This window comes from Anomaloglossus baeobatrachus, chromosome 6, assembly GCF_048569485.1.
Source record: "Anomaloglossus baeobatrachus isolate aAnoBae1 chromosome 6, aAnoBae1.hap1, whole genome shotgun sequence".
In the NCBI taxonomy this organism is placed as follows: domain Eukaryota; kingdom Metazoa; phylum Chordata; class Amphibia; order Anura; family Aromobatidae; genus Anomaloglossus; species Anomaloglossus baeobatrachus.
Window position 1 is genome coordinate 500611287 of NC_134358.1, and position 15086 is coordinate 500626372.

At 51.3% G+C, this 15086-nt stretch overlaps 1 protein-coding gene across 1 annotated transcript in view; it reads right to left on the reverse strand.

Moving 5' to 3' along the window:
* PAXIP1 (PAX interacting protein 1) overlaps positions 1-15086 on the reverse strand; it is a 145117-nt gene that overhangs the window by 5621 nt on the left and 124410 nt on the right. Inside the window, exons 17-20 of the mRNA XM_075315437.1 lie at positions 3299-3399; positions 2098-2232; positions 1516-1591; positions 1374-1438 (exon numbers count right to left, since the gene is read on the reverse strand). Coding sequence (XP_075171552.1) covers positions 1374-1438; positions 1516-1591; positions 2098-2232; positions 3299-3399 — 377 coding nt within the window. The remainder of the gene's footprint in view (positions 1-1373; positions 1439-1515; positions 1592-2097; positions 2233-3298; positions 3400-15086) is intronic.

Consider the following 15086-nt stretch of genomic DNA (forward strand, 5'->3'; position numbering starts at 1 on the left):
TGGTTATCCAGGGGGTGTATATGCTCAGAGGGAGGAGCTACACTTTTTAGTGTAGTACTTTGTGTGTCTTCCGGAGGCAGAAGCTATACACCCAACGTCTGGGTCTCCCATAGGAACGATAAAGAAAAAAAATCTATTCCTTCACCAAATTTGGGGGTGCGTCTTATAAAGCGAAAAATACGGTAATTTAAAATCAGATATTATCGGTATAATTGGTAATTTATAGGGATAATTTATTATATAAATACAGAACTGTAATTACTGTACTTATACATTGGGCTATACAATTGTGGCTATGACTTAGTTCTGGATATATGATTTTTTTCACATGCACTTGGTACTTTAATTTTATGATATTTCAATTATCTCAATATAGTATAAATGATCATATAGTACTGTCATTGTCCAATTTTTCTGTCCGGTCCTGGTACCTGTACTACCACTATCCTAAATACAGTGGAACCTTGGTTTATGAGAACAATCCGTTCTGGGATTGTGCTAGTAAACCAAGTTACTCGTCTAGCAAAGCAAAATTTCCCATAGGAAATCATTGGAATGCAGACAATTCGTTCCACAACTTGTTTAATGTCCCATCCTGGTCCCCTATTGTGTCATTCCACACACGCAGAAGCGCAAACACACACAAACACACATTATGCTCACCTTACACTGCGTTCCTTCGCCGGCCTCCTGGTTCTTGTAGTCCGCAAGTACAGGATGTGTATCGGGTAACCATCGCGACCGATGCTGGAGCTTTCGCTTTCAGCGCTTCAGCAGCAAACATCATACGCAGGAGCCGCTTGCCTCTGATTGGTCAGCGCGCTGCCTTTGAGTAGCGGCTGACAGAGGAAGTTCCTCCATCGTCGCGATGGTTACCGGATACACATTCTGTACCTATGAACTGTGCGCGTTTGTACAGACTGCAAGAGCAGGTCAAAGCGCGGTGAAAGTACGGAACCGGAAGTGTGTGCGGTGAGTACAGCAAAGCTTGCTTCTAAACTGAGCTACATATTTACAGCAAGCTTTGCTCGTATAGCGAAATACTCGCACACCAAGTTACTCGTAAACCGAGGTTCCACTGTATTCATGGTTTTCAATTTATGAATAAAAATGTGATATTTTAGGCCGTATACTTTTGTTGTTGTTCATACTTATGAGGATGCACATAAAGTTGCAAGTACCAGGCATGGTAGTTATGTGATTGCTGTGCCACGATAGACTCTGCAGACAGAACAGAAAGCACGAATGGAAACAGCTGAAATATTAAGGTCTACGTTGTGTGAAACTATTCTGCCCCAGTATAAGAGACAATATAGCACCAAGTGTATGTAACACCCAACCTCATCATCAGCAAGTGATCAGCAGTATTAAGGATATGACTCATAATCCAACGTCTGTGTGAGCACACCGGTGAGCACAAATTCTGCATTATGGACATCTGTGAAAGTAAAAATAGGTGTTACACCTATTGGATATAGGCAAGCTGTAGATACAGGCACCAAACATCAGACTCACCTATGCTGCCAGCAAAATATTCTCTGCAGAGGTGAAGGTCATTTTCACATGATATCAGAATTATCTCCGCCAAACTCTACAACAGAGAAAGTCACAAAAGATTAAGAATAAATTACATGTGTATTTTACTATTACCACAATAAGAGACCATGTAGATCAATACGCAGGATCCAGCGGCCAGTCTTGTACTATGTGGTCATTGGACGGTAACCCTGAGAACGGACTCTTCCTATAGGCATTTCTGGCTCCTCCTTTGATTAGCCAGCCCAGATCAATGTCATCGCCGTGCTAGGTAGCACATTTGACGTTGAGCCACACCAGCTAATCAAGAGAAGAGCCTCGGATACCGTCAACTAATGGGCGGTCCTAAGGTCTCCCGTCCAATGGCCACGGGTAACTGATGTTTGGCTGGTCCAGGTGCAGCGAATCGATGTGCAGCAACTATAATTGCAATTTTTTTTTTTTAACAATTTATTAAATGTCAACAACTTACTCTAAGTGGAAATCTCAAGTTGATTGGGTTGGACGAACCCATGAAATTACTTGTGATCAGAAACAAACAGAAGACAATGTCCAACTTACTTTATTTTGTTTATGCTCCATAATTTTTCGGAAAGAAGGGGGCTTTGTTAATATTTTACCGCCGGCACACTCCACAATAGATCTAATAGTTGACAGGCTGGGGCATATCCCAGGAGTAATGTAAAAATACTTTCCCTAAAAGAAAAATTGAAACCTTTACATATATCCTAATTATTATCACTTGGTAAAAATTACGCATATGTATCACATTCCTAATGAACAATAAAACTATTAATTAATGATGGGCGAATCGTCAACAGTCCATGTTCGGGAGCCTTGTAAACTGCCTCCAACCTGCTGCAATCCCATTAGCCTCTTCTGATTTATAAGGTAGGAGCAATCTAAGGCTATGTGACCACGAGAGCTCGAACCTGCGACTATATCCGCAGGTACGGCCGCAGGTTTCCCGCAGCTGCTCACCAGAATCCGCAGCTATTTTTAGCTGCGGTAGTACAGCGAAATAGCTGTGGAAAACTTGCAAACTTTCATGTGGCTTACCTGCGGAAGTCCCGGCTCTATCTCCATATTTGAGAGCAGGGATTTCCGCAGGTAATTCTGCAGAAAGAATTGATATGCAATTACGTGTGGCTGCGGGACATCCGCAGCATATTCCGCAGCCGCACGTATTCACAACATGGACACAGCACTCCCCATGTCACATAGGATAACATGGGGAGTGTCTGTGCATGCTGAAACCTGCGCATTTATCTGGAAAATGCAGAAAATCCGCGGATTTTCCGCAGATAAACCCGCAGGTTTCATCTCACGTGGGCACATAGCTTCACTGTTGTTTCGTGATACACGCATGATGTTGTGCCGCGCCTGCTAATCAGCAGAGGAGCTGAAGTGGCATACAGGCAGATGGGAGGCAGTTTGCAAGGCTCCTGTCCTGCAGACGCGAACTACTGATGTGGCCACAGGACGAGGATCTTGTGAAGCGATTTGCTCATCTCCACAGTTTATCATAGCTAATATAATGAAACAAATAGGTCTCTTTTTTATGACTCCGAGCACGCGGTCAATTGCAAAGACCAATATATAATAATGGATTCGCGTTCTGAGAAAAATAAGCAGAGGACAAGTATGTGAAACATGGACGTTTGAATGAAGGTTTAAAAAGAAGAGTAAAATACCCCAGAAAAGATCAAACATTAGCGCTAAACCAGAGACATCCACATCAAACATCCAGTGGACACATTACCTTGAAGAGAGGGGCCACACGTGCTCTTTTTAGAGACTCTTCTAAACTAAAGCAGAAGAGAACTTCAGCTTCGGCGTCTCGCAGGATGTAGCTCTGTTCATCTAGAAAGAGAGAAGGGAATTTTGTTTACTTACCGTAAATTCCTTTTCTTCTAGCTCCAATTGGGAGACCCAGACAATTAGGGTGTATAGCTATGCCTCCGGAGGCCACACAAAGCATTACACTAAAAGTGTAAAGCCCCTCCCCTTCAGGCTATACACCCCCCGTGCTGCTACGGGCTCATCAGTTTTGGTGCAAAAGCCAGGAGGAAAAAATTATAAACTGGTTTAAAGTAAATTCAATCCGAAGGAATATCGGAGAACTGAAACCATTTAACATGAACAACATGTGTATACAAAAACAGGGGCGGGTGCTGGGTCTCCCAATTGGAGCTAGAAGAAAAGGAATTTACGGTAAGTAAACAAAATTCCCTTCTTCTTTGTCGCTCCTAATTGGGAGACCCAGACAATTGGGACGTCCAAAAGCAGTCCCTGGGTGGGTAAATAATACCTCATAATAGAGCCGTAACGGCTCCGTCCTACAGGTGGGCAACTGCCGCCTGAAGGACTTGCCTACCTAGGCTGGCATCTGCCGAAGCATAGGTATGCACCTGATAGTGTTTTGTGAAAGTGTGCAGGCTCGACCAGGTAGCTGCCTGACACACCTGCTGAGCCGTAGCCTGGTGTCGCAAGGCCCAGGACGCTCCCACGGCCCTGGTAGAATGGGCCTTCAGTCCTGAGGGAACCGGAAGCCCCGAGGAACGGTAAGCTTCGAGAATTGGTTCCTTGATCCACCGAGCTAGGGTTGATTTGGAAGCTTGTGTCCCTTTACGCTGGCCAGAGACAAGGACAAAGAGTGCATCCGAGCGGCGCAGGGGCGCCGTACGAGAAATGTAGAGTCTGAGTGCTCTCACCAGATCTAACAAGTGCAAATCCTTTTCACATTGGTGAACTGGATGAGGACAAAACGAGGGTAAGGAGATGTCCTGATTGAGATGAAAAGGGGATACCACCTTAGGGAGGAATTCCGGAACCGGACGCAGAACCACCTTGTCCTGGTGAAACACCAGGAAAGGAGCTTTGCATGATAACGCTGCCAACTCAGACACTCTCCGGAGTGAGGTGACTGCTACTAGAAAAAACCACTTTCTGCGAAAGGCGTGCGAGCGAAATATCCCTCATTGGCTCGAACGGTGGTTTCTGAAGGACCATCAGCACCCTGTTCAGATCCCAGGGTTCTAACGGACGCTTGTAAGGAGGGACGATGTGACAAACCCCCTGCAGGAACGTGCGTACCTGTGGGAGTCTGGCCAGGCGCTTCTGAAAAAACACAGAGAGCGCAGAGACTTATCCCTTAAGGGAGCCTAGCGACAAACCCTTTTCCAATCCGGATTGAAGAAAGGACAGAAAAGTGGGCAAGGCAAAAGGCCAGGGAGAAAACGCCTGAGCAGAGCACCACGACAGGAATATTTTCCACGTCCTGTGGTAGATCTTGGCGGACGTTGGTTTCCTAGCCTGTCTCATAGTGGCAATGACCTCTTGAGATGATCCTGAAGACGCTAGGATCCAGGACTCAATGGCCACACAGTCAGGTTGAGGGCCGCAGAATTCAGATGGAAAAACGGCCCTCGAGACAGCAAATCTGGTCGATCTGGCAGTGCCCACGGGTGGCCGACCATGAGATGCCACAGATCCGGGTACCACGACCTCCTCGGCCAGTCTGGAGCGACGAGGATGGCGCGGCGGCAGTCGGACCTGATCTTGCGTAACACTCTGGGCAACAGTGCCAGAGGAGGAAACACATAAGGAAGCTGAAACTGCGACCAATCGTCTTCCACCCACAGCAGAATCCGCCGGACTTCCTGGAAGGCTTGCCGACTGCGTGTCCCACCTTGGTGGTTGATGTAAGCCACCGCTGTGGAGTTGTCCGACTGAATTCGGATCTGCTTGCCTTCCAGCCACTGCTGGAACGCTTTTAGGGCAAGATACACTGCCCTGATCTCCAATACATTGATCTGAAGTGAGGACTCTTGCTGAGTCCACGTACCCTGAGCCCTGTGGTGGAGAAAAACTGCTCCCCACCCTGACAGGCTCGCGTCCGTCGTGACCACCGCCCAGTCCTCTTGAAGGAGACGCAGGTGAAACTGCGCGAAAGGTACTGCTTCCATTGCTGCCACCATCTTCCCCAGGAAGTGCATGAGGCGCCTCAAGGGGTGTGACCGACGTTGAAGGAGAGATTGTACCCCTGTCTGTTGCGAACGCTGTTTGTCCAGCGGAAGCTTCACTATCGCTGGAAGAGTATGAAACTCCATGCCAAGATATGTCAGCGATTGGACCGGTGTCAGATTTGATTTTGGAAAATTGATGATCCGCCCGAAACTCTGGAGAATCTCCAGAGTGACGTTGAGGCTGTGTTGGCATGCCTCTTGAGAGGGTGCCTTGACCAGCAGATCGTCTAAGTAGGGTATCACAGAGTGACCGTGAGAGTGGAGGAGGGATTCCATCCGGAACCGCCTGGTCCTTACGTGTTTGTTGAGCAGTTTTAGGTCCAAAACAGGACGGAAGGACCCGTCCTTCTTTGGAACCACAAACAGGTTGGAGTAGAAACAGTGACCCTGTTGCTGAAGAGGAACCGGGACCACCACTCCTTCTGCCTTCAGAATGTCCACCGCCTGCAGCAGAGCATCGGCTCGCTCGGGAGGCGGAGATATTCTGAAGAATCGAGTCGGAGGACGAGAGCTGAACTCTATCCTGTAACCGTGAGACAAAATGTCTCTCACCCAACAGTCTTTTACTTGTGGTAGCCAGGTGTCGCAAAAGCGGGAGAGCCTGCCACCGACCGAGGATGCGGTGTGAGGAAGCCGTAAGTCATGAGGAAGCCGCCTTGGTAGCGGCACCTCCGGCGGTCTTTTTAGGGCGTGATTTAGACCGCCACGCGTCGGAGTTCCTCTGATCTTTCTGAGGCCTTTTGGACGAGGAGAATTGGGACCTGCCCGCACCCCGAAAGGACCGAAACCTCGACTGTCCCCTCCTCTGTTGGGGTGTTTTTGGTTTGGCTTGGGGTAAGGATGTTTCCTTTCCCTTGGATTGTTTGATGATTTCATCCAATCTCTCACCAAATAAACGTTCGCCAGAAAATGGCAAACCAGTTAAGCACTTTTTGGAAGCCGAATCTGCCTTCCATTCCCGCAGCCATAAGGCCCTGCGTATTGCCACCGAATTGGCGGCTGCAACCGCCGTACGGCTCGCAGAGTCCAGGACAGCATTAATAGCGTAGGACGCAAATGCCGACGTTTGAGAGGTTATGGACGCCACCTGCGGCGCAGACGTACGAGTGAGTGCGTCAATTTGCGCCTGACCAGCTGAGATAGCTTGGAGTGCCCATACGGCTACGAATGCTGGAGCAAAAGACGCGCCGATAGCTTCATAGATGGATTTCAACCAGAGCTCCATCTGTCTGTCAGTGGCATCCTTGAGTGAAGCTCCATCTTCCACTGCGACTATGGATCTAGCCGCCAGTCTGGAGATTGGAGGATCCACCTTGGGACACTGAGTCCAGCCCTTGACCACGTCAGGGGGGAAAGGGTAACGTGTATCCTTAAGGCGCTTGGAAAAACGCTTATCTGGACAATCTCGGTGTTTCTGGACTGCCTCTCTGAAGTCAGAGTGGTCCAGAAACATACTCTTTGTACGCTTGGGAAACCTGAAACGGAATTTCTCCTGCTGAGAAGCTGACTCCTCCACTGGAGGAGCTGAGGGAGAAATGAAGGGAATTTTGTTACTTACCGTAAATTCCTTTTCTTCTAGCTCTTATTGGGAGACCCAGACGATTGGGGTATAGCTACTGCCCTCCGGAGGCCACACAAAGCACTACACTAAAAAGTGCAAGGCCCCTCCCCTTCTGGCTATACCCCCCCGTGGTATCACGGGTTCTCCAGTTTTAGTGCCAAAGCAAGAAGGAGGAAGCCAATAACTGGTTTAAACAAATTAACTCCGAATAACGTCGGAGAACTGAAAAACCGTTCAACATGAACAACATGTGTACCCGCAAACAACAAAAAAATCCCGAAGGACAACAGGGCGGGTGCTGGGTCTCCCAATAAGAGCTAGAAGAAAAGGAATTTACGGTAAGTAACAAAATTCCCTTCTTCTTCAGCGCTCTATTGGGAGACCCAGACGATTGGGACGTCCAAAAGCTGTCCCTGGGTGGGTAAAGAGATACCTCATGTTAGAGCTGCAAAACAGCCCTCCCCTACGGGGGTGTCACTGCCGCCTGCAGGACTCTTCTACCTAAGCTGGCATCCGCCGAAGCATAGGTATGCACCTGATAATGCTTGGTGAAAGTGTGCAGACTCGACCAGGTAGCTGCCTGACACACTTGTTGAGCCGAAGCCTGGTGTCGTAATGCCCAGGACGCACCCACGGCTCTGGTTGAGTGGGCTTTTAGCCCTGAAGGAACCGGAAGCCCCGCAGAACGGTAGGCCTCTAGAATTGGTTCTTTGATCCATCGAGCCAGGGTGGCTTTAGAAGCCTGCAACCCCTTGCGCGAACCCGCGACAAGGACAAAAAGTGCATCGGAACGGCGCATGGGCGCCGTGCGGGAAATGTAGATTCTGAGTGCTCTCACCAGATCTAGCAAACGTAAGTCCTTTTCATACCGGTGAACCGGATGAGGACAAAAGGAAGGCAAGGATATATCCTGATTAAGATGAAACGAGGATACGACCTTAGGGAGAAACTCCGGAATGGGGCGCAGCACTACCTTGTCCTGGTGGAACACCAGGAAGGGAGCCTTGGATGACAGAGCTGCCAGCTCCGACACTCGCCGAAGCGATGTGATCGCAACAAGAAACGCCACTTTCTGTGACAGGCGAGAAAAGGAAACTTCCTTCAGAGGCTCGAAAGGCGGCTTCTGGAGAGCAACTAGTACCCTGTTCAGATCCCATGGATCTAATGGCCGCCTGTACGGGGGCACAATATGACAGACCCCCTGCAGGAACGTGCGCACCTTAGGAAGACGTGCTAGACGCTTCTGAAAAAACACGGATAGTGCCGAGACTTGCCCTTTAAGGGAGCTGAGCGACAAGCCCTTTTCCAACCCCGATTGCAGGAAGGAAAGAAATTTGGGCAATGCAAATGGCCAAGGGGATACTCTCTGTGCAGAGCACCAGGATAAGAAAATCTTCCACGTTCTGTGGTAGATCTTAGCAGACGTTGACTTCCTAGCTTGTCTCATTGTGGCTACGACTCCTTGAGATAATCCTGCGGACGCTAGGATCCAGGACTCAATGGCCACACAGTCAGGTTCAGGGCCGCAGAATTCTGATGGAAAAACGGCCCTTGGGACAGTAAGTCTGGTCGGTCTGGCAGTGACCACGGTCGACCGACCGTGAGATGCCACAGATCCGGATACCACGACCTCCTCGGCCAGTCTGGGGCGACGAGTATGACGCGGCTGCAATCGGATCTGATCTTGCGTAACACTCTGGGCAAGAGTGCCAGAGGTGGGAAGACGTATGGGAGCCGGAACTGCGACCAATCTTGAACTAATGCGTCTGCCGCCAGAGCTCTTTGATCGCGCGACCTCGCCATGAATGCCGGGACCTTGTTGTTGTGCCGGGACGCCATTAGGTCGACGTCCGGCACTCCCCATCGGCGACAGATTTCCTGAAACACGTCCGGGTGAAGGGACCACTCCCCTGCGTCCATGCCCTGGCGACTGAGGAAGTCTGCTTCCCAATTTTCTACGCCTGGGATGTGAACCGCGGATATGGTGGAGGCTGTGTCCTCCACCCACATTAGAATGCGCCGGACTTCTTGGAATGCTTGCCAACTGCGCGTCCCTCCTTGGTGGTTGATGTATGCCACCGCTGTGGAGTTGTCCGACTGGATTCGGATCTGCTTTCCTTCCAGCCACTGTTGGAAGGCCAGTAGGGCAAGATACACTGCCCTGATTTCCAGAACATTGATCTGAAGGGTGGACTCCTGCGGAGTCCACGTCCCCTGGGCCCTGTGGTGGAGAAACACTGCTCCCCACCCTGACAGACTCGCATCTGTCGTGACCACTGCCCAGGATGGGGGCAGGAATGATCTTCCCTGAGACAATGAGGTGGGAAGGAGCCACCATTGTAGAGAGTCCTTGGCCGTCTGGGAAAGAGAGACTTTCCTGTCCAGGGACGTTGACTTCCCGTCCCATTGGCGGAGAATGTCCCATTGAAGTGGACGCAGATGAAACTGCGCAAAGGGAACTGCTTCCATGGCTGCCACCATCTTCCCGAGGAAGTGCATGAGGCGCCGTAAGGGGTGCGACTGGCCTTGAAGGAGGGATTGCACCCCTGTCTGTAGGGACCGCTGCTTGCTCAGCGGAAGCTTCACTCTCGCTGCTCGAGTATGAAACTCCATGCCAAGATACGTTAGCGACTGTGACGGTGACAGATTCGACTTTGGAAAGTTGATGATCCATCCGAACGTCTGTAGAGTCTCCAGCGTAGCATGTAGACTGAGTTGGCATGCCTCTTGAGAGGGTGCCTTGACAAGTAGATCGTCCAGGTAAGGGATCACCGAGTGTCCCTGAGAGTGCAAGACTGCTACCACCGCCGCCATGACCTTGGTGAAGACCCGGGGGGCTGTCGCCAGACCGAATGGCAGAGCTACGAACTGAAGATGGTCGTTTCCTATCACAAAACGTAGAAAACGTTGATGTTCTGTAGCAATTGGCACGTGGAGATAAGCATCTTTGATGTCTATTGAGGCAAGGAAGTCTCCTTGAGACATTGAGGCAACGACAGAGCGGAGGGTTTCCATCCGGAACCGTCTGGCGTGCACATGTTTGTTGAGCAGCTTTAGATCCAGAACAGGACGGAACGAGCCGTCCTTTTTTGGAACCACAAAGAGATTGGAGTAAAACCCTCGCCCTTGTTCCTGAGGCGGTACAGGAACCACTACTCCTTCCGCTCTTAGGGAGTCCACCGCCTGCAGCAGGGCATCTGCTCGGTCTGGATGTGGGGAGGTTCTGAAGAACCGAGCTGGAGGACGAGAACTGAACTCGATTCTGTACCCGCGAGACAAAATGTTTGTCACCCACCGGTCTTTGACCTGTGACATCCAAATGTCGGAAAAGCGGGAGAGCCTGCCCCCAACCGGAGATGCGGAGGGGGGGGGCTGGAAGTCATGAGGTAGCCGCTTTGGAAGCGGTTCCACCATTTGCTTTCTTGGGGCGTGCGTGAGCCCGCCAGGAATCTGAGACTCTTTGCGTCCTCTGAGTCCCTTTGGACGAGGAGAATTGTGTCTTGCCCGAACCTCGAAAGGACTGAAACCTCTGCTGCCATTTTTTCTGCTGAGGTTTGTTTGATCTGGGCTGGGGTAAGGAAGAGTCTTTACCCTTGGACTGTTTAATGATGTCAGCCAATGGCTCGCCAAACAGTCTATCTCTAGATAAAGGCAAGCTGGTTAAACATTTTTTGGAACCAGCATCTGCTTTCCATTCCTTTAACCACAAGGCTCTGCGCAAAACTACCGAATTGGCGGACGCCATTGAGGTGCGGCTGGTAGATTCTAGGACCGCATTGATAGCGTAAGACGCAAACGCAGACATCTGCGAGGTAAGGGACGCCACTTGCGGCGCCGCTGGATGTATGATAGCATCCACTTTTGCTAAACCAGCTGAAATAGCTTGGAGTGCCCATACGGCTGCGAATGCTGGAGCAAACGACGCGCCGATAGCTTCATAGACAGATTTTAACCAAAGGTCCATCTGTCTGTCATTGGCATCCTTAAGTGAAGCGCCATCCTCCACTGCAACTATGGATCTAGCTGCAAGTTTGGAAATCGGGGGGTCTACTTTTGGACACTGGGTCCAGCGCTTGACCACATCAGGGGGGAAAGGAAAACGTGTATCCTTAGAACGTTTAGAGAAACGCCTTTCTGGATGAGCGTCGTGTTTCTGGATTGATTCTCTGAAGTCAGAGTGATCCAAGAAAGTACTCAATTTACGCTTGGGATAGAGGAAACGAAACTTCTCCTGCTCTGCAGCTGCCTCCTCTGCAGAAGGGGCTGGGGGAGAAATGTCCAACAGCCTATTGATGGCTGAGATAAGATCGTTTACCATGGCGTCCCCATCCGGGGTATCCAGATTGAGAGGGGTTCCAGGATAAGACTCCTGATCACTCTCTTCAGACGCATCACAGGGCGACTGATTGCGCTGAGACCCTGAGCAGTGTGATGACGTTGAGGGTCTTTCCCAGCGAGCTCGCTTAGGGTGGCTGGGGCTATCATCTGAGTCATAATACTCAGCTTGGGAAGCCGGGGACCCCCTTGCAGTCTGGACTAATTCCAACTGAGGGGGATTAGAGGACAGAGACCTCGCCGTGTCCATAGACTGAGCCCCAGTCATGGATTGCAAAGTTTCAAGGATTTTTGCCATAGTCACAGACATTCCATCAGCAAAAGCTGCAAAGTCTGTCCCTGACACCGGGGCAGGACTTACAAGCGTCTCAGCCTGGGTCACTACCCCTCCGGACTCCGGCTGGCGAAGCAGCACCGGATCTGAGCATTGCACACAATGTGGGTCTTTGGAACCTGCTGGTAGAGCAGCCCCACATGCAGCACACGCAGTGTACACAGCCCTAGCCTTGGCAGCCTTGCGTTTTGTGGATGACATGTTGCTGCTTCCTCAGAGCGATCTGGGGTATCCAGCCAGGAAGCGACCTCACAGTGCAAGAAATCACTAAATATATATATCTGGTGACACAGTACACCAATACACAGTGAGGCACCAGAGGGGCCAGCTGAAATGCCGCTTACCGCCCGCTTAAGAGCGGGTGTGTGGTATCCAAAAGCCCCCTAGTCCAGGTCTCCCAGAGCCTTGCGTCCTTCCTCCAGCCAGACTGCATGTAATGGCTGCCGGCGTTCTGAGAGAGGAGGGGGGCGGGCCCTGGGCGTTCCTGGCTAAGAGCGGGAAGCCTGCTTCCCTCTGTGCCTAGTGAGAGGGCTGGAGCATGTAAATCAGGCTCCAGCCCTCGTCGCTGCGGTGAAACAGCGTCTCTCCCCTACCCTGATTGACAGGGTGGGGGCGGGAACGAAGCGGAGCTAGGCCGCAAAAGCCGGGGACTGGATTTATAAACGCCGCCGCCGTAAAAGCGCGGTCGGCGTGTCCCCGGCGCACCACAAGTCACAGCAGCGCCGCCCGGTCCAGTGGGGGTCGGCGCTGCGTTCCCACACTACAAAGTCCCCCAGTAAACTGTAGGGACACTAACTCCCACGTTACGGTCCCCGGCGCACTACAACACCCAGCCAGCCCGGAGTGTGTCTGTGCCTGCCGGGGACACAGAGTACCTGTATGATGCAGGGCCATGTCCCTGATTGTACTCATGCTCCGAATCCATCAGGTTCTATGGGTCTGTGGATGGAGCCCGGCGTCAGAGCTTAGAAGCCGGCAGGATCCCACTTCCACAGAGCCCTACAAGGGGATGTGGAAGGAAAACAGCATGTGGGGCTCCAGCCCCTGTACCAGCAATAGGTACCTCAACCTTACAACACCATCCACGGGTGAGAAGGGAGCATGCTGGGGGCCCTATATGGGCCCTCTTTTCTTCCATCCGACATAGTCAGCAGCTACTGCTGACTAAAATCTGTGGAGCCATGCGTGGATGTCTGACCTCCTTCGCACAAAGCTTGAAAACTGGAGAACCCGTGATACCACGGGGGGGTATAGCCAGAAGGGGAGGGGCCTTGCACTTTTTAGTGTAGTGCTTTGTGTGGCCTCCGGAGGGCAGTAGCTATACCCCAATCGTCTGGGTCTCCCAATAGAGCGCTGAAGAAATCCAACATTTCATTGATGGACGCAATAAGATCATTCACTATGGCGTCCCCATCAGGAGTATCAAGGTTGAGAGCGGCTTCAGGGTCAGAATCCTGATCAGCTACCTCCGCTTCATCATACAGAGCGTCCTCTCGCTGAGACCCTGAACATTGTGATGATGTCGAGGGGATTTCATCGCGAGCTTTCTTAGTCGGTCTGGGGTTGCAGTCCGTGTCAGAGACCTCACCCTGGGATCCATGAGACACCCCGGGAAGACATTGCTGTTCCACCTGAGGGGGATCATGGGACAATGATTCTACATTGCCCCTGGCTTGAGATGCTGGCCTTGACTGCAAGGCTTCTAATATCTTAGCCATAGTCTCAGAAAGTCTTTCAGTAAAAACTGCAAACTCCGTCCCTGTCACCTGGACAGCGTTAACAGGTGGATCTCCCTGGGTCACCCTTAGCAGAGGCTCCGGCTGAGAAAGTGCCACAGGGGCCGAGCATTGCACACAATGAGGGACAGTGGAACCTGCCGGCAGTATAGCCGTACATGCTGCACAGGCAGCATAGTAAGTCTGTCCCTTGCTATTTGTGGACGACATGCTGTTGTCTCCTCTGAGCAATACAGGAGGGGATATAGCCAAAAATCAACAGTGCACCATACAGTGTAAAGTATAGACTATAATCCATAAACTATAAATACACTTCTGCACTAGTGGGGCCAGCACCACAGGTGCTGCTTACCGCCTGCGCAAAGCGTTTGTGTGGGCACCAGAATTCCTGCCTGGGTCTCTTTGAGCTTGTCTGTCCTCTCCAGCGTTAGCAGAGCTGAGAGTAATGGCTGCCAGCGTCCTGAGGAGAGGAGGGAGCCGTGGGCGTGACCCAGAAAAGTGCGGGAACTGGTGCCCCACTGTGCAGAGTGAGGGGGGTGGAGTATGCAACGCATGCTCCAGCCCTCAGTGCTGCTGTACTGTAGCCATACCCTGTACAGCGTCCCGCCCTTCCCCTGACTGGCAGGGCTGAGGGCGGGAAGAAAAAGAGACTAGGCCGCAGAAGCCGGGGACTCGAGTTATAAGCGCGGCCGCCGTATAAGCGCGGTCGGCACGGAAGTCCCCGGCGCACTAACAGTCCCAGCCGCGCCGCAGTGAAACCCATGGCAGCGGCGGCCAGCGCGGCAGTCTCCCTACATAAACACACTCAGCAACGCTGAGTGTATAGTGGCACAAAATGCAGTCAGCGCTGCGGTCCCCGGTGCACTAGCACACCCAGCAATGCTGGAGTGTTGCTGTGCGCGGTCCCCACGGGGACCCAGAGTACCTCCAAGTAGCAGGGCCATGTCCCTGAACGATACCCGGCTCCTATCCAGCAGGGTCCTCAGGAGCTGTGGATGGAGCACGGTCTCCTGTGCCTGGAGACCGATGAGATCCCACTTCACCCAGAGCCCTAATTGAGGGATGGGGAAGGAAAGCAGCATGTGGGCTCCAGCCTCCGTACCCGCAATGGATACCTCAACCTTAACAACACCGCCGACAAGAGTGGGGTGAGAAGGGAGCATGCTGGGGGCCCTGTCATGGGCCCTCTTTTCTTCCATCCGACATAGTCAGCAGCTGCTGCTGACTAAGCTGTGGAGCTATGCGTGGATGTCTGACCTCCTTCGCACAAAGCAAGAAAACTGATGAGCCCGTAGCAGCACAGGGGGTGTATAGCCTGAAGGGGAGGGGCTTTACACTTTTAGTGTAATGCTTTGTGTGGCCTCCGGAGGCATAGCTATACACCCTAATTGTCTGGGTCTCCCAATTAGGAGCGACAAAGAAAAATTAATAGAGAATTTGTGAATAAAACATACCATATTTTTCCTTTTATAAGATGTACCCCAAATTTAGAGGAAAATAGAAAAAAAATATTTTTAATGTTAAAATGAGGTTCCGTTTTATAATCCTAGCGCGTC